At 36.7% G+C, this 23,974-nt stretch overlaps 1 protein-coding gene across 3 annotated transcripts in view; it reads left to right on the top strand.

Annotated features, from left to right (window-relative positions):
• LOC139117744 (intermembrane lipid transfer protein VPS13A-like) overlaps positions 1-23,974 on the top strand; it is a 445,282-nt gene that overhangs the window by 6,126 nt on the left and 415,182 nt on the right. For all 3 annotated transcript variants that reach the window (XM_070680994.1, XM_070680993.1, XM_070680995.1), the window contains exons 2-11: positions 2,687-2,730; positions 8,938-9,076; positions 9,293-9,394; positions 13,941-14,110; positions 15,846-15,905; positions 16,898-16,978; positions 18,704-18,761; positions 20,822-20,949; positions 21,940-22,046; positions 22,916-23,087. In XM_070680994.1, the coding sequence (XP_070537095.1) occupies positions 2,687-2,730; positions 8,938-9,076; positions 9,293-9,394; positions 13,941-14,110; positions 15,846-15,905; positions 16,898-16,978; positions 18,704-18,761; positions 20,822-20,949; positions 21,940-22,046; positions 22,916-23,087 (1,061 nt within the window). The remainder of the gene's footprint in view (positions 1-2,686; positions 2,731-8,937; positions 9,077-9,292; positions 9,395-13,940; positions 14,111-15,845; positions 15,906-16,897; positions 16,979-18,703; positions 18,762-20,821; positions 20,950-21,939; positions 22,047-22,915; positions 23,088-23,974) is intronic.

Consider the following 23,974-nt stretch of genomic DNA (forward strand, 5'->3'; position numbering starts at 1 on the left):
TGCCTCGATAGTTTCAAATTTGGAGAGTTAGAAATACTTCCATCTTGTATGATACAAAATCTTGGGGTCGCGTTTGACTCGGACGGTTTCATGACAAGTCAAATAAACAACATATGTAAATTGGCGTATTTTGCCTTGCATAGAATAGGGAAAATTCGCTCCCTGATAGATACTCCGACAACTGAGAAATTAGTTCACGCGTTTGTAACATCGCGTTTAGACTACTGCAACAGCTTGCTATACGGAATCAGTCGCTACCAACTACAAAAATTACAATCCGTACAAGAATGCTGCAGCTAGGCTTGTTACCGGTACTAGGAAATTCGATCATATAACACCTGTCCTATACAAGCTTCATTGGTTACCAATAGAGCAAAGAATTAAGTTTAAGCTCATTCTCATGACTTTCAAATTATCTCCGGAAATGCCCAGACTATCTCCGTCCACTAATAGACGCCCGTGTTTCCAATCGCACCCTTCGTTCATCGGACAAAGTAGTTTTACTAAGACGCGACACAAACAAGACAACTAAAACTACGGCTACCGTGCCTTTTAAGTCGCAGCACCTATTTTATGGAATGGTCTCCCTTTTAATGCTGACATAAACTGTACTATTGATTCTTTTAAGCATAGTGTTAAGACATACCTTTTTAAGGAATATTACAAAGTGTAACTTTGTTTTTTATTGCCAGATAGACATTTTATTTTTTTATGCTTATTTTCTCAGAAATACATTTTTAGTCTTGTAAAGAGCACTGAGACGCAGTGTAGTGCACTTTTAAGAAATAAAATAATAATAATAATATTCAAATGCACCATTTGAACTTTGACAGGATAGTAAATTTACGTCAGCTCGAATTCTGGTACCGGTAAGTGTTGATAAGTGTGGACGCAGCCCAAATCTATTCCCAACAGGACAATTACTTTGCGTCGGCCCAAATCTCAGGTGGATTGCAAATCTGAAGTATAAAATGAAAGATCTGCTACTGTACTAACTCTCGTCCACAAATAGCCACCATTTTGAATTATGATTTGTGTCGGCAATCCAAGGGAGATGTGACACGTAAACAGTTGCACACAAGTACTGCAATTACTGTATTCAACATAGCTGAGCGGTGAAATAATGTATTAATTAAAATACCGTACAATTCACATTGCCATATTTTCATCAGGGAAAAAGTAATCTCTTTGGAATTTCTGAAGACTAAGCAATTATCATTGCAGCAGACAAGCAAGACACCAGCCCTATTTCCATCCATCACATCCACAGAATGCCCCATTATTATTATTATTATTACCTTTATTTCAGGCCATCGGCCCATACCAAGAATAACATTAAAATGTAGGCATTACAGCGAGAAATAAATTTTATAAAAGAATAAAAAAACTACTGAAAATACTAATACAATACATTCCTACAATGCTGCCAGAAAGTTGAATTAAAGTAAAAATCAGAATTAACACAACTGTATATTACAGAATTCTTGCTTTCTGTTAATCTTTTGCAAAAGTTCAATAGTAACTTTCGTTGCAATGAAGCAAAATTCAAAATATTTCTTGATACAAAATTGTGACTGATACTCGCATCTCGTTTAAGATCAAAAATTATTCGCAATGCATTAGGATAAGCCACTTTTAGAGTTGACATCTGTCTAGCACTGTAGTTACACCAAACATTAAGACAATACATACTATATAAAAAGCTTTTGAAAAGGGTACATTTCACAATCTGTGAACAGCAGCTAAAATTGCGCGCAATCCAATTAGCTCTAGCATAAACACATCGAAGTTGCCTGTGCATATCAGCGTTGTCTTCCCCGAAGAAGAAACAATATATCCAAGATATTTTTTAGTGTTAACAAATTTAAGAGATTTTCCATTGACAAAGCTTGCGTGCAACTGTGAACCTCATTTAGTGCCCCTTAATGTTGATCATAATGGAGAGGAAATATCATTCAAACTTGAACCTGTGGTTGCAGTGAAGTTCAAAAACAAGTTTGCCCAGTAACTGACACAATGAAGAGGCCAACCAAGAAAATCACAAAGTAAAACTATGCAGTCATAGTTTTGGATGTGTATAAAATGGAGTCATTCCATAGCAACAAATTGTCATTTTCTTTGGTTATTCACTTTTTAGATCCCATTTTGTTCCAGGTGGATGACAATGAGAGCAGCTGCCAATATATAATATTACATTATTACAATATTAAAACCTTTTACACTTAAAACCTTTTATAATGATTATTCTTTTAATGTTTATTTGATCAAAAATGCAAAGCATGTCATATATTTCCTGTAGGCTATTATAGACATACCTAATTTCCAATTAATAAGTACATCTTACATATCACAAAGTAAACAGTAATGGTATGCTCATATTGCTTTAATTGCAACTATGATATGGAAAATGGTTTTCATCTTTGATGTCCAAAAACCTGATTGACACTTCCTTGAACACTCTATACAGGTATGTGACAAGGTCAGAAGTCTGTGCCCCAAATAGTCAGTCTATGTCCTGTAATTTTGGACACTGGTTGAAAATTACAATAGAACAGGACTCTTATTAGTGAGTGATAATGCCTGACATGTTTGCTCAATGTTGAGGGACTCTTTTGCTAAAATGGCAGCTCAGGAAAGGTCCAGTCAAAAGTTTTAAGTTCTGGTATTTGTTTTTCCTTTCCTGTAGGTGATATCGTGCTGAACAGTCTTGATCTCAAGGAGAGTGCTCTGGTAAGTTTGTTATAATCAGGCTCTTTTCAGGGAGTTCACAATGAATGTGACTGTTCTATTCAGTTTGGCTGAGATTTAATTATGAAACAAAATATAGTTACATTCTTCATATATCAGTTTTCTAAGTTTCTAAATTTTGACAATTTCAATGCAAAATTGGAAAAAATGGCAATTTTAATAATTTAATGTGAATTGTAGTCTTATCTTTTCTGTCACTTTGTCAGTGCCTTCAGCAATAGTTGGCTTAATTTCTGCTTTGATGAATGTAATGTTTGAACATATCATTATATATGGTTTGTGCACTGTGGTTGTAGATAATAATATCAACTGAGATTGTGCAGGAATATACCTTTGCTTTTGTTTGATGACACAGCGTGATCTCTTGCTGAAGTGATGCTAGGTGAGCAACACTATTACAAAGCACAACAACTGTATTGCCTAACTGTATTGCCTTGCTCACATTTGGTATGTATGTATGTGTGTACATGTATGTTAGCTGTAATATCGCAGAGGTGCTAGTTGTGTCTATCAAAGGTCACAGCCACAGTACCGCTGCGAGCCAACCCATAGGCTTTTTAACACAACTGGTGGAGAGGCCAATTGTGTTATTGTGGTTGGGTTGACCCATGTCGGACAGTGAAAATTTTCCGTAAACAACAAAAAGTCAAAAACCACTGAATAGACTGTGTTGATATTTGGTACAGATCTTCAGACTGTGTTGAAGGTTCAGATTTTTTAAAATGGAGTCAAACAGAGCAGCTGTTAGATAGTTTTGGGAAATTGCTAATCCCTTTTTAACTAATTGATTTTTAGGGGGTCCCTCATATAGGTATGTTTGGAAGGTACACCAATCCTGCATTTTGGACTGTTTTATTAGTTGTGGAACAGAAATGTGGTTTTGATGAATGTTAGAAATATGCAGAATGGCTGATTCAAAGTATCAGAGATTTTCATGCTCTTTTGCTAATAAAATTGATAAAAAACAACATATTTAATGTTTTAGATTTCTCACATTTGTTATGACCCTTAGCATTTGTCACCTGACTCCGTCACATAACTAGCTACTGGACCTGTTTACTGATGCATTGATTTAAAGGCAAAGATCGTTTTATTAGCTCCCATATATGCATATGTATATATATGCAAATAGAGGTATTCTTATAAGGTGGCAAAATGGCATCTGTGTGTATGTATGTATGTCCGGATCAAAAATTCCTAAACCGCAATGGCTGCTGTCTCAGTATTTGCTGTACAGGTGCACCTAGGTTTAAGTTGGTTATGTGCAAGGATGTTACCCTTCTCAGTGTTCTCCCTGAATAAGGTAACAGGGGCGTGGCACCCTCTTGTAAATTCCAAGCGCCCTCTTGCCAGAAATGAAAATGATTTATTTTTTAGCTCCCATAGCCATATGTATATATGGCAATGGAAGCTATTCTTATAGGCTAGGAAAATGTCTGTATGTATGTATGTCTGTATGTCTGTATGTCTGTACGTCTGTATGTCTGTATGTCTGTATGTCTGTATGTCTGTCCGTCAACATCAAAAACTCCAAAACCGCTGTACATTTCATCTTGATATTTGGTGTGTACATGGATGATGGGCTGTAGATGAGATTTTGTTCAAATGAAGTTGTCATTGCCAAAAATATGCAAATTAAGTGAAAAAATGTAAAAACAGTCAAAATTGAAAAAACTCAATAACCACTGAGCAGATTACATGAAAAATTAGCATGTAAGTACTTTGGGCTGACATGAAATGATTGTGCGCATCTTGGGTCAGTATCTTGGACTTGCTATTTTTCATGAATTTTTTTGTAATTTTCTCCCATTTTTGGTCAAAAAATCTCCTGCTCTGAAACCACAAGTCCGATTGATTTGAAACTTGGTATGGAAGTGCATAGGAGTGACCTTTCCCAAATTTGGGCAAATCGTGGTGAAATTTGCATATTTTTAGTTTACACGTCCATAGACTCCCATGTATAAGGCAGATCTCCATAGACTCCCATGTATAAGGCCACAAAAAATAAAAATTTAGTTCTCATCGTATTCATATTGCAAAAAGGATGCAGTGACACAATTTTTAGTCCCCACGGATGAAGTCCAGTGAGCTTATAGATTGGGTCATGTCGTCTGTTCGTCCATCCGTGAGTCCATCCGTTCACGCAGATATCTCGGATATTTTGACAAAATGTCATGTGACCTTGATGACCTTTGATCTCAAATATACATATTTGTCCATAACTCAGTAACCACAAGTGCTACCACCCTTCATATATGGTATGATGGGACAGCTTATGACGCCACAAATTGTACCTCATTAATTATGCACATATCTAATTTTGAGCGAGCCAATAGAGCTAGAGGTCTGATTTTTGGTATATAGGGATAACTAAGCAAAACAATTTTTTTGACAAAATGTCATGTGACCTCGGTGACCTTTGACCTCAAATATACATATTTGTCCATAACTCAGTAACCACAAGTGCTACAGCCTTCATGTATGGTATGATGGGACACCTTATGACGCCACATATTGTACCTCATTAATTATGCGCATATCTAATTTTGAGCAAGCCAATAGAGCTAGAGGTCTGATTTTTGGTATATAGGGATAACTTAGCAAAACAATTTTTTGACAAAATGTCACGTGACCTCGGTGACCTTTGACCTCAAATGTACATATTTGTCCATAACTCAGTAACCACAAGTGCTACAGCCTTCATGTATGGTATGATGGGACACCTTATGACGCCACATATTGTACCTCATTACTTATGCGCATATCTAATTTTGAGCGAGCCAATAGAGCTAGAGGTCTGATTTTTGGTATATAGGGATAACTTAGCAATACAATTTTTTTGACAAAATGTCACGTGACCTCGGTGACCTTTGACCTCAAATATACATATTTGTCCATAACTCAGTAACCACAAGTGCTACTCCCTTCATGTATGGTATGATGGGACAGCTTATGACGCCACATATTGTACCTCATTAATTATGCACATATCTAATTTTGAGCGAGCCAATAGAGCTAGAGGTCTGATTTTTGGTATATAGGGATAACTTAGCAAAACAATTTTTTTGACAAAATGTCACGTGACCTCGGTGACCTTTGACCTCAAATATACATATTTTTCCATAACTCGGTAACCACAAGTGCTACACCCTTCATGTTTGGTATGATTGGACACCTTATGACGCCACATACTGTACCTCAATAATTATGTGCATATCTCATTCTGAGCGAGCCAATAGAGCTGGATGTCTGATTTTTGTATAAAGGGATAACTATAGGAGAGAAATTTTTGACCAAATGTCATGTGATCTTGATGACCTTTTACCTAAAATATATGTTTATGTCAATAAATAAGTAACCACAATTGCTATGTCCTTTGTATTTAGTAGGATGGGAGACCTTATGACAACACACGCTTTACCTCATTAATTATGTACACATCTAATTCTGGGCAAGCGAATAGAGCTAGAGATCTGATTTTTTGGCATATAGGGATTAATTAGCAATATAATTTTTTTTTGACAAAATGTCATGTGACCTCGATGACCTTTGACCTTGATTATACATATATATATGCATATTTCAGTAACCACAAGTTCTATACCCTGCAATTTTGATAGGATATTAGACCTTAAGATGTCACATCTTGTACCTCATTTATAATGCGCATATGTATTTCTTGGCTGGCCAATACTGCTAGAGGTCTGATCTTTTTTCCCGATTTAGAACCATAACTTAGACATGCCTCATGTGTTTCAAATTGGGAATAACGACATAGACCTATGTGCCCATAGATCTCAACATATACACTCCAGTGATACTTCTTATTGACCACATTTTCCTGCCCCATCAAGACCAATACTCCTATTACAAGTGGGGACTATGTCATTGTAAATGACTTGTGTTAATGGTTGTATCACAGTATTCGATATATCTAATTCTGTATTTTTTCCATTTTATATTCTGAATAATTACATTAAACATATTTCACTGTCTCCAGTACATTTCATTTAAGTATTTTCACTTCATGCACTTTATCCCTTTCACACATGTTCAAATATCTGACCAGAGAACAAACACTAAATAGTCCAGGATGGGAGCTACAGTGTCATTGACGCTATTTTTTGAAAAATAAAACAATAAAATGTAAGGGGAAAAAAGTTGACAGTGATTTACAAGCATAATGCAAGCGTGAGCATCGATCCTGCAGGCTGCAAACGTAATTCTCATCTATCTTGCAAATCTCGCGAGTTTGTGATGTCATCCGAAATCATAAGGGCATGTGCAATTCATCGATGGCAGCCATATGTGCATGGCTCAGGCTGTAAGGTTACCCATGGTCCCTCCATAGGGACCATGCATTAGGTAACCAACTTAGCTGAGTAAACATGCCAAGGAGCTTGAGGGTAACCAAGGACAGCAGAGTACTCTGAAGTTTTTATAGGAGGTTAGAATTTTGCTTGTGTATTCCTTCCCAAAGCAAAATGACCTATTTTTACGCTCGGCCAGTCATGTATCAGGATGAGAACACGTGAATGTTATGGTGATAATTTTGACATTGATGAATAAATGTATGTCTGTCGCTATGTTTTCCTTTTCAAAAAATGTAATCTTCATTGAAATCAGTGAACTGGAATAAAAGTTATGGAACACTGTCTCAGATCTCTTTTCCTTTGAGTTATTTATACAAAAAATATCTGAGAAAAATACTCCCCAAGTGCCACCAAATAACACCATTTTAATCTCTGTTTTTCAAAAGCTCCAACGGCAGGAGGGGGACACCCCCTTCCTGACCTCCCCCTGCGACTGCTTGTGGTGCTTTGCACCACGTCTCGCCGTCTTGTAAAAAACTCCTGGGGAGAACACTGCTTCTAATTTTTTGAAATTACAGCAGGATTGGAAAAATTACCGTTTTGGGGCAATTTTTGTCCTTTTTGGTCAAAAAATCGTAAAAAATATTTTTTTAAAAAAACTGTTGGACAGTTTGGTGTACAGTTGTCCAGGGATGACAATGGTTGGAGATGTGAAAATTGTCAAGAAATACCAGTATGCTAATTTGTATTTTTAAGACAATTTTGTCATTTTTGGTCAAGAAAACATATTTTTTAAAACAATTTTGTCATTTTCGGTCAAGAAAACTTGTTCTCAAAAACTACTTGTCTGTTAGCTTTGTAATTTGGTATAAAAGTCCTGAAGGATGTTATCTTCTGCTCAAAGTGTTGGGAAATCCCAAATTTGTATAGTTTTGGTAATTTTCTCAGTCTTTGACCTTAAATGACCTATACCGACCCAGGATATGTTGTGAGGCAGTGGTTAAAGCCCGGCGCGAATTAGACTGGGATCCGGATTAATGCCAAGTTATGGCGTATGGCTCTGCATAATGAGTCTGTTGGTAATGGTTGCTATCGTTTGCATTATCTGCTTAATCTGTTTGCTCTCAAATCACGCTCGGACTATAGGTACAACTTTCGCATTACGTGAAAGAAAAAAGAAAGAAGGAAAAAATATCAATATTATCAAACAGGAGCTTGCTGAATTGATCTACTTTTGCTGAGTTAAAGTACATTTTGGACCCTTCTACCCTGTAAAGAAGCTACCAAGCATGTTATTCAATCTATCACCATTGTTCTATTCTATTCTATTCTAAACCATAATTCAGCAGGGACTGTGTCATCAGCGATGACTTGTTGATGATCTATTTCTGATATATTAGCATCAGAACTTCATTGAAATTAAAAACCTTAAAATATTTTAATGAATATGAAATTACGAAATTTGTTACTTTGAAAATCTGTATCTAGAACTACTCATCCAATCTTGATCATTCAACGCTTGTTTGTTCCCGGCAGTGACATCTATAGAATGAAGTACATTCCAATTCTCTATTCCTAATATTTAAAAAGGCCCTGACATGGCTTGTTAAAGTATTTGAACTGATGTATATCAGCAAAACTACATCAGCAACTTGGTCGGTTGCCTGATAAATTGTTGTGCAGAAATTATGTGAAAGTGAATGAACCCTAGCCTTGGACAAATGAGTGCAGTAAGGTCAGTTTGTATGCAGCCCTTACTTGAAAACCTCTCTGTTTATTCATGAATGAGTGAAAACTCTTACATTTTACAATATCTATCTTCAATAAAATTATATTGTCCTTGTTGATACCTGTTTTGTATGTTTTTTTACTACAGGATGAATTGGATTTGCCTGTGAAGGTGAAATCTGGACATTTAGGGAAATTGACTCTAAATATACCATGGAAGAATCTTTACTCTGCACCAGTAGTTGCAACTATCGATGGATTATATCTACTTGCTGTTCCCAACTTAGGTAATAATGATAGGAAAACTGATAGTTAACATCAGTAAAATTGTTGCTTTTTAGTTCCCTCAGACAAATATTGTCACTACCTTTACATCCTAATGCTTAAACTCTTTGCACATTTTACATGATACAAATTTAGTTTGTCAACAACCACTAATGATTAATTATCAGCTGATATATTGTAATTATTGATTGACTGTGATGTATTAATTTCATCTAAAGATACCAAATATGATGAGAAGAAAGATGCCAAAAAGAAGAAGGATGCTAAACAAAAGGAGCTTGATAAAGTTGAAGTATCTAAGAAAATTGCAAAAGATAAAGGTGAGTCGAAATCATTTTTTGTAGTAATTAGATGACATGTTTAGCTTGTCCAGGATTATGTGTGAATAGTAATTCAGCGGAGACATTTTGTATTGACCATATGTACTCAGAGGCAATCTTAGGTTAGTTTTAGTATCATCAAATTACTGGTGAATTTTTTATATTTTTCACATTTTGGGGCAATTTTTCCCATTTTGGTAAAAAAATCATTTTCTCCTGAAATAGCTCGTCCGATTGCTTTGAAACTTGATATGCATATTCCAAGAGGTAAACATAGTTAAGTACTCTCATTCTGGCCTGCCACATTGAATCAAATGTGAGCCAAATATCATTGATGCTATCTTTAAAACTAAGGACAACACTGCATACCTAGATAGAATCTGAACAGATAAGTATTCAGTATGAGTTGTTAAACACACCTCATCCGCAGTCTGTATTCTAATTCGCCAATTGATAGTCACGTGGGATGCATTCTTTTTGTGCTGATCCACGTAAACGACGTCATCAGGCATCATTTGTTTGAACTGTTGCCTGCCAGGCATCAGTTCCGAAAAATGATGCCCGCTGACGTCAAAAACGACATTGACGCGAACGCGGACCGGAATGTAAACAAAGATGTCGTCTGCGGCCGATCGAAACGATAGTCGAGAAATTTCTTGGTTTATCCTACTTTCTTAAGAAGAATTGAATGCTTTGGTTTCCAACAAGGACTCGATACAGACAAAAACTATAATAATCAACGGTGTATTGAACGTTTTGCAGATTCTTTTGGGAAAACTTTTTCTTAGAACCACTCCAACATATTACATCGTAGGCCTACATGCGACAAGTTTTGTGTATAGTACGTTCTTATGCATGGCTACGGAGGAGGTGTGTTACAAAACACATATGGACTGGCCATGGGGGCAACAGCATACGTCTTTAACCCCTCGGGCCTGTGAGTCACCCCAAAAACAGACTGTTTCCCTCGGCCTACGGCCTCGGGAAACTGTCTGTTTTTGGGGTGACTCACAGTCCCTCGGGGTACAGACGTATGCTGTTGCCCTCATGGCCAGTCAATATGTGTATGACTGATGTCATCAGTCAATAATCTTGAAGAGAGTAAACAATGTATCAATAATAAAAGGGTTAGTTTCAATGTGCAAATCTGAAATGGAGTTCCTTATTAAAAGTAAAACAAGTGAGACAGCTCATAATTTATTTTAGTGTATGGTGTATGAAGGAATCACTGAGGATAAAATATTAGGGAAACAAAAAATTTTGGTCACACTGTCTGTCTACAAGGTGCATATGCTCCTGGAAAGTTCCTGAAAGCCTTTGAATCTTAAAGCTGCCTGGCAAGTCCTGGAAAAGCCCTCGAGAAAGAAACTGAGTCCTGGAGGTCCTGGAAAATTCATAATCCACTCACTATTTTCAAAACTGATAGGATGGTCTGTTGTTATGTTGTAAAACTGATATGTCAAATAATATCTAACAAAGATAAATTGTAAAACGATATCCTGAAAATGGTATTTTAGACCTAAAAATATCCTTGAAGATTGCTGAAAAAGTCCTTGAAAATCTTTGAATTTTAGGTTACTTTCAGTATAGGGACCCTGTGTGTAGTTTGGACATGTAGAAGTATGTGAGGAAGGGATCAGATTTCATTAGGGGAAGGCTCCATTAACTTTGATGGTACCTGAAACCCGAGTTGCTGCCTGCCAACTCGGGTGACAAACAGAAGACTTTTAATCCCCAAGGTGTTAATTTTCCATTGTTGCGATTATCTTATCGAGCTGGTGCTATAATAGGAACGTCAGGGCTGTAACGACTCACTCAGTACCACGGGCACACACATATGCTTGCACATGGAACTATGTTGACAGGAAAAAGTGAACTGCCCTTTTTTCATTGCAAGTAATCTAGTTTATTCTTTAATTTAGGCTCTAAACTAAGTTTTAGAAATATGATGAAACAAAATATCGTTCTTCGTTCACTTTCAATCAAGTTTCCTATTTTCGGACGCTTCACTTCAGTAACGCGCATTGATCATATATGTAAATGTGATCAGAACAGCATGGAACGTTCTTTCCACGAGATTTTTCTTGCATTTGTAAACAACGTAACGAGTGAGTAAGGACTCCAAGAGCTTCGCTTATCCTGTGACGTTACATCTCCTATAGAGCGAATTTTAGTCAATGAATTGCTAAACAGTATGGCCACTCGTACATATTATAAGAAAGGAGATATAGTAGAGGCAGTTAACGAGCCGGTCGGCGGACGGCACAATTTTCAGTGATTTAATTCACGGTATTAATTTCACAATAAAACGAATTCGCGAGCTTACCATTGATTTTTGGTGATGTTGAATATAATTGAAAAAGAGAGCTAAATTCCAGTGTTCATGTTTGATAAAATTCCAAATTGACGACACCCAACGTCAACCTGTACGACACCGTATGTGTACAACACAACCTGCAGTCGACTAGTCGATTGTGACACAGTAAGCTTACACATAATGCAATATCGGTCGACCCACAGTCCCTCTATCCATGCATTTCTGCAGTTGTCTTTCCTATTCTGCTCAGTTAACAGACATGATTTCACAGAATATTACACAGAAAACATAATTAGATCATATTTGGAGGCACTGAATATTAGCATTGCAAGAGAAAGCGACGACAAATTTTCCGGTGTGATTCCAGCCGTTGCTTGTGCTACGTCAACCATGGATGTAAAAAATAGACATCCATGCGTCAACACACTCGCAGCAATCAACCCCAGAAATTATCGCACACTATCATCATTTACGATGGGAGAAGGATCACGAAAAACAAACACCGGTTTCAGGATATGATAATTTCTGTCTTCGTGTCGTAGATAGACGCAGAGAACACTTAATAGAGCCAAAAACAGCGAAAATTCGAGAAAAGCGTACACACAATCGGGGACTGTGGCATGCAGGACAAACCCAAGCTACGCATTATCACGTGACTGCCCCTCGTATCGCTTTTTGGCTGTGCGATCCAGGTGATTGACACCTTTTACAATAGGCGTTTCCAGACCGGTGGATAGAGGGACTGTGGTCGACCTGAAAGTTGACACTGTGATCGACGTAGCGTTTCAAAAGTACGAAAAATGAGACCAAGTAATTGTTTGTTTATTTAGATTTGATCTAAAACCTCCGGCAACCAACAGACAAAGTCCTACTCTTACGCAGAAAATCAAAGTTTTCAAGCGTAGACTCCCGCGTAGACTTTCCCTTCCGCTTAACCACGGCACCTCCACAAAACGCGATGTAGATCTATGATCGACTATGGATGGATTGACGTGGCGTTTCAAAAGTATGACAAATTAGACTCAATAACTTTTGGTCGCTTTACAGTTGATCAAAAACCTACCCATCAGACAAGGCCCTACTCTTACGCAGAAAACAAAAGCTCTGAAGCGTCGACTTTCTCTTCCGCGTTTGAGACTTTCTTCTCTTTCGCGTTTGAGAGAAACAAACGTCGGCTATATTCGGAAATGGCCGGCTATTGGTGGGCGTAACGTCAGTCCAATGGTAAGCTGCACCCGATGTGAGTTCACGTCGGAATAATTCGGGCTGTAGTCGGGAAAGCAAGGATGACCTCGAGAGCGATTCCCAGTACAGTACACGTTCGCAGATCGCGGTACTACAGGCTGATACTAGATAGCAACAAGTTCACCTCGTAAATTGCTAGATTACATATAGCCACATAGGCACTTCTGAAATGTTATCTCCGGCTTGCAAGACAACAAATATCAAAATATTATTATCAAAACCAGAATTTCGGGGCTAGAGAGCGAAACATTGCTGAAAAGTAGCCGGCCAAAATACGGAAGTAGCCGGTCAGTTTGGCCGGCATCCGTCTAAAAATGAACACGCGGATTCAAACAGAGAGGCTTGTTGCGATGGACAAGTAGCCTTTGGCTTTTGACCAGAAAAATAAGTGAGTGTTCATTGATAATTCAAAGACTGGATCCGTTGACACCAAAGTTTGCTCGTGACTTTTATTACATTGCATGCACCTTTCCGCAATGTGAGTATGAACTGAAATTGAAAGAGTACGTTTTAGTAAAAGTCCTGTTTTGTTGTGCTGAAGTCCTGTTTTGTTGTGCTGATTTTCGCTACCGTACTTTCTCATACAAAAATAGCTTTTCGTATGCAAAATCAGCGTACGTTAATTAACTGCTAGTATTGTTTAAACAGCATTTTATTTGAAAGGGATTCTATAGTACCATCGTTTTTGTAAACTCTTCATGCAATTTTATGAACTAAATGATGACCTCAAAGTAACAGCAAGTGCTGGACGGCACTTTTAACGCTGGTCGGAAATCATGAGTGCCGGACAAGAGCCGTCACGGCATGGGCCATGCTAAAAGTAGTTCCGACAGTGCTTATATTTTGTTTACACTAAAAGATAATCTGTTCGCATATGTTGACATAGCGATTAATCCTCTGATAACCAACTCGGGTTACTCGGGTACGTCCAAGTTAATGGAGCGTTCCCCTCATGAAACTATTATATGTTTTCAAAAATTGCAGGTAAACCAACTGAAGAGAAATCAGACTCATTTGCTGAGAAAATGGCATTTCAAATAATCAAAAATTTACAAGTACAGATCAGTAACATTCATGTGAGATATGAGGACAGGTTCACCAACCCAGAAGCACCATTTGCACTTGGCATTACATTACATGACCTGTCCTTCCAGGTATGGAAATAATGTTTTTTCTCTTTTAGCTCAGCCTTTAGCAATACAGATGTTATCAAATGGGTGACAGACCAGCAGTGTTCATTGTTTTTTTTCTAATATCTGTTATTTTTGAGCCCTCATTTGCAAGAGGCATGCAAGGGGCCAAGATCATCAATGTCTTCGAGTTGGACCATTGATGTTACCACGTCTAAATCCGTCCGTGATCTTGGTGTGTATTTAAATCGCTGTGCTGATATAAGTACTAACGTTTTGAAATTATGTCAGTCTGCATCATTTGCTCTCCATAGAATTGGTCGCATTAGAAATGTATTAGATTGCACAAACACTGAAAGACTTGTGCACGCTTTTGTAACATCGCAGCTTGATTACTGCAATAGTTTGCTGTTCGGTATCGATGATACATGTAAGGACCTCCATAAAGTCCAGTTAGGCCGTGTAAAGAAAAATCTTTGTTTGCCATCCTTGGATTTTTAAAAAACCTACCAGCCAGCCAGCCAGCAAAAAAAACAAACACAGAAAAAAAAACACAACATAGATCAATCGCATAAACTTTAACTTTCCCATCGGTTTATAGGTCACAAGTGAGGTATGTAAGGGCAGCTCAAACCCCCAACTGGGACTCCCAGTTGGCCTCCAGGACCAGTCCCAGTTGGCTTCCATTACCGGTCCCAGTCTGCTTCCAGGACTGATCCCGGTTTAACTCTTAGACAAGCCGCAGAGGTGAAGTTAGTGAACTTAAACCATAATAATGATGGGATCAGTCCTGGAAGCAGACTGGGACCGGTCCTGGCAGCCAACTGGGACTGGTCCTGGAAGCCAACTGGGACTGGTCCTGGAAGCCAACTGGGACCGGTCCCAGAGTGCATTTTGAAGCCAACTGGAAGTCCCAGTTAGCGCGGTCCCAGTTCGGGGTTTGACCTACCCTTACATACCTGTCGCAAGTATGAAAAATCATCTGTTACATTTACAATGCAGTGTTTCTTATGCTCTTCATTAAGCACGTTGAAAGCAGTGCTTGGAAACAAAGGTTATACTTGTATAAGTACAACAAGCATAACTTAGAGTTAGGTGACTGTGAGTCTGAACAAACATTCCATAATTAACAATGGCAATAAACACTATAATACCTTTACACAATGTACAACATGTATAGTGTGATAGTAATCAACTGGTTGCATTATGAAGATCTATAGTTTGTCTCTGACAAAGGTTTATTCACTAGGTGGTCATAGGCACAGGTAAAACTATTGATTAAAATAACAAGATCTCACTTATGAATACAAAGCATATTTGCGACAAATGTATAAAGATGCAAATTACGTTATATGAGGATGTTTATGAAGTTTTGAAGAAAACAAAATATATTTGAATCAACACTTAATGAAGGAACATAACAATTTCACGTAATGGATTCAATTTTGCAACTTGTCTAAGTGACATTTGTATATTAATTATGACATGTAAATTTAAGATCGAGACCTGTACGTATGGACTCGGCAGGAAAAGGGTTAAGTTAAATCATCAAACCATAATTCTGGCATATGATCATGAAATATGCATATTTTAAGTTTTATTAGGTCAAATTTCCTCAATAGCCGGTCGCTAAATGATGTAAAACATGTACAGATTACATGCCACTAATGATAATTTAAAGGAAATGCGAATAAAGTTTGGTGTTTCTTGAATGAAGAATGAAAGTGTAAAATAAGTCAGAATTTGTTTTTCATTTCAGACTTGTGATACAAACTGGAAGAAATGTCTGGCAGATTCAACATCTTCACTTATTCACAAGGTAAGTACAAGTTGTAAATGACAATTCAGTGTTATCAGCTTATAAAAACTTTCATGCAATGAATTTTTAGCTCTGATATGCCATATATTCTTCATGCAGCTAAAAGATCTTGTGAAGTTTGGACCCGTTTGGAAAACGTTTATCAACATTGAAGTTGAAGGAATTTCTTTTAGATATCAGTTCCCACTTTTATAGCTCATATGTTAACACACGTGAGTTTTCTCCCTGAACAAGATAACAGGAGTGTGGTACCCTCTTGTGAATGCCGAGTGTCCCCTTGCCACAAATGAAGGAATTTTGTTTTTCTAAGAAAACAATAAAACACAATAAAACAATAAAAAAAAAGATACAGTGATTTACAGGCAGGCTGCCATTGTACTTCTCATTGATCTTGCAAATTTTGCAAATTTGTGATGTCATCTGAGATCATAAGCCCATGTGCAAGTCATCAACAGCAGCCATATTTGCATGTCACAGGCCATCATATTAGCTTATCTACCTGTAGATAAGGTGATAGGCAGTCAAAATCATAAAGTTGAACTCTGCATGTAACCAGCCTTAACCCTTTTCCTGCAAGACAATATCACTTCCCCATCAGCCAAGTCAGTAAAAAGTGGTATTGAGCCAAAACATGACGTATTTTCACCCACTTGGCTTGGTCTGCTATAGCATCTTTAGTCCAAAAAAATCAAGTTCACAGTATTTATGTTTTCAACAGCCTTCAAATGTACAGTATTATGTTAAAATACACCATATAGAATATGTTGTGTTTCATTAATTTTGACCATCTTGACCTGATGGTGAAATATGGACTTGGCTGGAAAAGGGTTAATGTACACAACAAAAAATTATCTATATATGAGCATAAAGCATTGTCTTCCTCACTGTTCTCAATAGTTGGGATTGGATATATTTGTGACCTTTTACATATGACTATTGATTGCCAAATGATGTTCCACACTTTGTTTATATCTTGGTTTCCTGTATTTTAGCTTGTAGAGTTGGACTGTCTGGCTGTATATTGGAACACCAATTCCAGGATGTACAGTAATTTACCACGAGAACAGTTGCGGGTAAATCCACACTTCCATGTAATTCTCCATGATGGTCAGAGTTTGATGAATAGATTCTCTGAGGGCAAGTTAGGCCCGGTGTAAAATAAATTTGTCACTATTTTTAGCTCACAATTCTGTATGTACATATGGCAGTCAGTATCAGTAGCTAAATCATTCTCATAATGAATGTTCTCATAATGAATATCTCAGCTCCTGTTGATGAAAATGATAGTTTTTCTTTCTTTTTTTTTTTCAAGTCACCCCATGGCTATCTATACTAAAACAGAGGCTTTGGATCAGTTGTAATTGTTTCATCATTGACACCAGTTGTGCTTGCTTTTTAGGAGTTAGAAGGGTGAATCTATCATTTGAGAAAGTATTTCTAGCTTTTACCAAAGAGCATTGCAGGAAAACTGTTTACAATTTGATCACCAGTAAACAAATTTTTGGTCAAAGGTTTCATCTGGTTTACAGACGACCTCATTCCATGGTGTCCCTGAAGGCTAGTGTGGTGTCGGAGAATAAAATGATAAATGAAAACCTGTGATTTGTCAACCAATCTTCCTCCAGCCATTGCAAAGCTTTTGTGGAATGGCAACAATTAATGATTGTATCTGGTCCTCAATTGTGAACTCGGTTTCTGAATATTTCATCCATTCCTTCTTTCAGTCAATATACTGCAAGATGTTGACAAATTGAGGGGCGCTGCACCCAGCACAGTGTGTTTTGCTCAAAATCTTTTTTTTTTACAAATATTCATTCAATTTCAATTAATTTGTTAACCCAAGATTAAAATATTGGTTGGGTTCACCTTCTAGCTTGTCAAGCAGTAGTAAGTTGAGTGATAAAGATGTGTTTATTATATAAAACGTATGCAAATCACCCAATATCCAGGTTTCTCTTTGCTCCTAATTTCAAGATTTCCGAAGTATTTAACTTCACTCTGACTGGGTCAAATTTTTTGAAATTTTCACATTATGGTCTTTTAATGCTGTATAATAAAACATGTTTTGCTAATCATGTTTTCAATCACTTTTTTGAGTGTCAGTCTTTCAACCCATGCCATTTTAGAATGAGGATAGATAATGCAAAATAAAATAGTCATTTTTTTCTACAACATATACTCTTGTTTGAAGTGAAATATTACATTCCAGAAAATAGTATCAAGTTTTGGACTTAATGTATATCATTGATACCAAATTTGAGATGTTTTACCCCAAATATACATCCCTGTCATCCTTCAAGTAAACTATTGCTATCATACAAAACTTTTAATTCTCTGGGTTTTGAAAATGTATAGTATGAGGGGGTTTACTTGTCATCTGAGATGAAAGATATTCCTTTGAAAAAAACTGTGTTGGCAACTTGCAGCTCCACCTTAATTCAATCCCTTATAAGTTCAACGCAGTAGCTCATTAGTCAGTAGTTGCAGACTAACAATATTGTGTGATCAAGTGATCAGGGATTGCAATTAAAGTATTAAGTAAGAGAGGGGAGACCATTGATTAAAAGCATTTCTTTACACTTCGTTTTTGGAAATATCACAGTATCGTCAAATGGATGGATGAATAGTTTGATTTTTGTGCAGGTCTCCATGGTTGAAGTTTAAATAAACCATTTGCTATTATCAGATTGTTTTCATTATTTACAATGGTTTATGATTTGACAATATACACATATCGTTTATAACAATAAAGTTGCTTGTACTTGAATCTTATGTGTTAAAAATTTTCTAACCTGTAGAATATTCTGAAAGATGGTATTGCTGGGACTGAACTCAAGCCGCCTTCACATCAATTCTGTAAGTCAATTTTATAAATGATCAAGTTGTTTCCTTATCGCCTTAATTTATTTCTGTTTTCATATTGGGCACCATTGACAGGGGCCCAAACAGTGTCCTATGACACTACAATGTCTGTCTGTGTTGTCCATCAGTCCATCTGTAGACATATTTTGTTCCAGCCGTAACTTAAAAACTACTGGTCAGAATGTCATGCAATTTAATGCATGGTACCATCATGGAAATATCTAGATCTGATTAGATTTTAATGGATGTTGTTAATATAATTGTCATTCTCATAAATCATGCATTTATGCATGATTAAGCTATATCTTTGATTACAACACCAAATTTAATGAAACTATGAATGTTCTCAAACTGTTCTATAGTCTAATTGTGCAAAAACTTTGTTAAGCTTGGTCTACAGATTTTAAGCTCCATTGTTTCTGCTATAAATTCATCATACTTATGTTCAAATGCACATGAAATTATGATTTTCATTTTTGTCTGTTCAAATGAAATATAATATATGGGAATTAAAAAGAAAAAAACATACTACAAATGAATAAAAAATATTGACCGGAAAAAAACATACTGAAATGAAATAATACTGGAAATGAAATAATTGTGAAAGTGAATTTTGAGTTCGGGCGAGTGAAAACAAAATTCTCCCAGCCCGACAGACAAGTGAATTTAAATAAGGCCACTGTACAGGCTGTCAAAGTCATCACTCTGTGCCAGTCCGTGTATGTCAGTCTGTCTGTATGTATGTCCATGTTTCACACAATTGTTGGCTTGTTTTGATAACTATATGGGAGCGAACAGTGACATTGTCACTTTTTTTTGCTAAGTTGTTTGCAATGGAGTCAGTGTTGTTGGGGCAGTGATTGAATACTTAAGAAGGGGTCTCTGGCTATCATAGTGTGACATGACCCCTTAGGTTTGTGGAAAGATTCTTTGTAGGGTTGTCTGCATATGAATCAATCAGGCTATTGTCAGTTGAAGTCTAAAAGGTAATTATTTTATACAGAAATTGAATTCCTTAGGGATTTTCCATTTCAAAATTATGACACTGTCGTAAAAGTGTAGCAGTCTTTATTAGTCCCCAGGGACACCGTCTGGGGGGACTTATAGGTTTGGTCATGTCCGTGCGTGCGTGCGTGCGTGCGTGCGTGCGTCTGTCTGTTCACGCAGTCATACATATGCACGTCAATTTGTTTTGTGATATGATCCAATATGGCCACCGTGTGGCCATTTTATTACAATTTTTTCATGTGCAGAGCCATAACTCAGACATGTTTCAACCGATTTTATCGAAGGTTGGTACAAGGACATTGACCTATGTCATACATAGGCATGTCAATTTGTTTCAGGACATGATCCAATATGGCTGCCATGCGGCCATTTTGTTACAATTTTTTCATGTCGTAGCCATAACTCAGGCCTATCTAAATGGATTTTATTCAAACTTGGTACAAGGACATTGACCTATATTATACATATGCACATTGATTTGTTTTGTTATACAATCCAATATGGCCACCGTGTGGCCATCTTGTTACGTTTTTTTCATGTCCGGAACCATAACTCAGACATGTATCAAGCGAATTTATTCAAAGTTGGTACAAGAAGACTGACCAATGTCATACATATGCACGTTAATTTGTTTGTGATATGATCCAATATGGCTGCTGTGAGGCCATTTTGTTATGATTTTTTCATGTACAAATAGCCATAACTCAGGCATATCTCAATTGATTTTATTCAAAGTTGGTACAAGGATATTGACCTATGTCATACATATGCACATTGTTCTGTTTTGTGATACGATCCAATATGGCCGCGGTGTGGCCATTTTATTACGATTTTTTCATGTACAGAGCAATAACTCAGACATGTATCAAGTGAATTTATTCAAAAGTATTTTTATCACAGACTTAATGAAGAGGACTCTATCCTCTCTGAGGACCTGTAATCAAAGTACCCATGAACAAGTGGGGACTGTGTCATCAACGATGACTTGTGTTTATTTGTGTTAATAGATTATGTTACACATGATTGCATTTTTATATATTTTGAAGTGATAAAACCAATATCCATGAAGGCTCAGGTCAGAATCAATCCAAAGCCAACATCAGATATGTCCATACCAAAAATATTTGTCAATGTTGTCCTGGAAGAAATTGGTGTCTCACTATCAAAAAAACAGGTAAAGTTAAATTTTACAATGTCCTTCTTCAGAAAAGTTCAACTGATGTGAAAGTGGCAAACATTTCTTGTTTTGCAAGTGAAATTGAACTCTGTATGAATGTCATTATTTCAAAACACTTCTTGCTCTGTAGTCTCTTACGCAAACCTTATTCCATAGGTGACTGTGCTTTGTTGTCGTAAAATTATTTAGAACTTCCTGTATAATTTGGAACAAAATACCAAAGTAAAATTTAGAATATTGGTGCACTCATCACATGGAATACAAAAGTCTTTGTCAAATTTATTGGATTTATCATGGAATTGTCCAAGTCATGCAGTATTTGATTTTTTTTCTCAAAGCATATCTGTCCAATAGATTTCAGAGTGCATTGTAGGTTTCCTGGTTGGTATGAGTCAAATATTCTCACTTATAACATAATGTTCAAAGTTTATCCCTTGGAATTTCATTTTTCAAATATTTCAAATTTGAATAATCTTGCAAGGCAAGATTTCCTGGAATTAAAAATAAACTAAATCATTATCAATGACATTTTTTGACTTGAAGCCCTCATATTTATTCTGTTGGTTTGTGCGTGGATGAAATTATCTAGATTTGTTAACACTTGAAGAAATTTGTAGATTTGATGAGTTATTTTCCCTTTACTATCTGACACCTTTAAATTTGATACACATACCCCCAGCCAGTGATGGTTTCATTCATCAGTGTTGGTTATTGTACATTTACTTCATGTTTTGACAAATTGATCAATACCAGTCTGAGAGATGGAAATGGATCATTTTGAGCAGAGTTTTCTCTGAAACAACTTACATGTTTATCACACACACTGCATGTTGTTTATTGAGACACATGTACAGATCCACATAGCATATAGCAAATCAATGTAGGAATAGTTCACCATCTGAGATGCAGTTTTGTCCCATTCCTTAAGAGAATTATTCAAAGACTTAATATCTAATTTTGCATTGTTTTCATATGTTACCCAAACAGTTCAGGGATTTAATGGAACTGCTTGAATCTTTTGAGAGGATGGTAAGAAATGAGCCATATCGGAAATACCGACCTAATGTACCAGCGAAAGGCAATGCAAAACAGTGGTAAGTCATGAACAGAGTATTACTTATAATTGAGGCTTGTTTTCTGAGCAAAATATAATGTAGATAAAAGGATAGAGCCACATTTCAGCCTGTTTAAGTTTCAATGGAAGATGGTAATGGCTGTGCTCTCACTGTTGCTTGTAACATATGTACATTACAACAAAAAATGAAAAATTACAAAAAATATCGCAAGCTTAAGATTATGAATTCCAGCTAAAAAATACCCTGTCATAGATTGTCTTTCAAAAACTATCGTGCCCCTGTCAGTGGCTGTAAATTGACAGCAAAATTCTTGGGCATGCAACTGTCAGGTGACAACTTCAGACTTTAACCACAGCTAAAATGGATACGTGTGAAATACTGAGCACTTTGTATAACAGTAGTTTCAAGACACCCAAACACTCACATGCTCTCAAATTCCCGAATGGACAGTAGCAGCGGATCGAGGGAAGCAGGCAGTTACAAATACCTAAGCTGGATAGTATCTTCAACTTTGAAAGAAATCTCCAGGGTAAAAATGGCAACTGATATGAAAAAATAAGGAAAGGAAACCTCTGAGAAGAGACCAAAGACAGTCAAACTACTGTCCAGACCATGGTTGAACAAAGTACTGAAAAGTTTTTGTCGATGCTTGGAGGTAGAAGCAAGATTCCACAGTATAATAAGTTGATGATATGATATATCCATTTATGTCCAAACTATTCAGCATTTTGCAATTATATACAGTACTTTACATTCATGTCAAATAATAAACAGGAGGTACAAAAGACATCAGTACCCCTGGCCCCATGTTTATCTTGGATACATTGTTACAATTGAGTTTGAATTTGCATATGATGTTATGTTTTCCTTTCTTCCATAATTTACAGGTGGCATTATGCTCAGAATTGTGTACTGCATGAAAATGTCAAGAGGAAAAACAATATGTGGTCATGGAATAACATTTCAAAACACAGAGAACTAATGAAGAAATACAAAGCTGCATGGAAAGAGAAAGTACAAATCAAAAAGCCATCCAAGGCTGTGATGGACACAATTCAGGTACAGTAAATTACAGCACTGACTATTTCTTGTCCAGAGATTGCGCGTATGACAAATGATATTTGACTCTCCGAAGGAAATCCAGGGAAAAATAGGTTCCAAAGTGGGCTGGTTGTGAAACAAGTATTAAACAACCTGTACGTAAGCTAGCTAGATATGTGTTAAGTTGAGACGGTTTGACACTATACCAAGGTTTTTATGATATAACATACTTATCAAAGTTTGTGTGACTTACAGTTCAAGCAAATTTCTCATTCTTTTTTACTCCTTTCAGGTAGTTTCATTTAGCAAGGGGTAAACATCCACTTTTGTTCATGTGAATAGATTGGCAAGGGATTGTTGTCACTTGTAATTGTTTTTTCCTTTGGCAGAGAAGAATGTTGACAATCGACAGCAAAAATCCTCAATCTTAGGGCTCTAGTCCAAGGTTGATGTATGTCTGTCCCTTTTTATCATCGCTGACAAATATGCAAATATTTATGTCAATTAACAGGCTTCCTTCATGAAGTATATGGTATTGCAATCATTATCCATTCAAAACTCTGCTTGACTTTAAAAACTCAAGATTTTGATAATGCTGGATTGTAGTATGAAGCAGAGAGTGGCGGCTACTTTTAGCTCACATGTTCACACACATGAGCTAATGTCGTAGTGGTGTCTGCCTGTCTGTCCGTGTGTGTGTGTGTGTGTCTGTGTGTCTGTGCGTGCATCTGTCTGTCTATCTGTTTATACGATAACTCAAAAACGGCAGATTTGGTAGATAGGCACTGTATGCTAATTGCAAGAACTGATTAGATTTTGGTTAGTGTGGCTTGCATATTAATGAAGTTATGAACTATCATTTTTAGCTCACGTGTTCACACATGGGCTAATGTCATAGCAATGTC

Source organism: Ptychodera flava, chromosome 18 (genome assembly GCF_041260155.1).
Source record: "Ptychodera flava strain L36383 chromosome 18, AS_Pfla_20210202, whole genome shotgun sequence".
NCBI lineage: Eukaryota > Metazoa > Hemichordata > Enteropneusta > Ptychoderidae > Ptychodera > Ptychodera flava.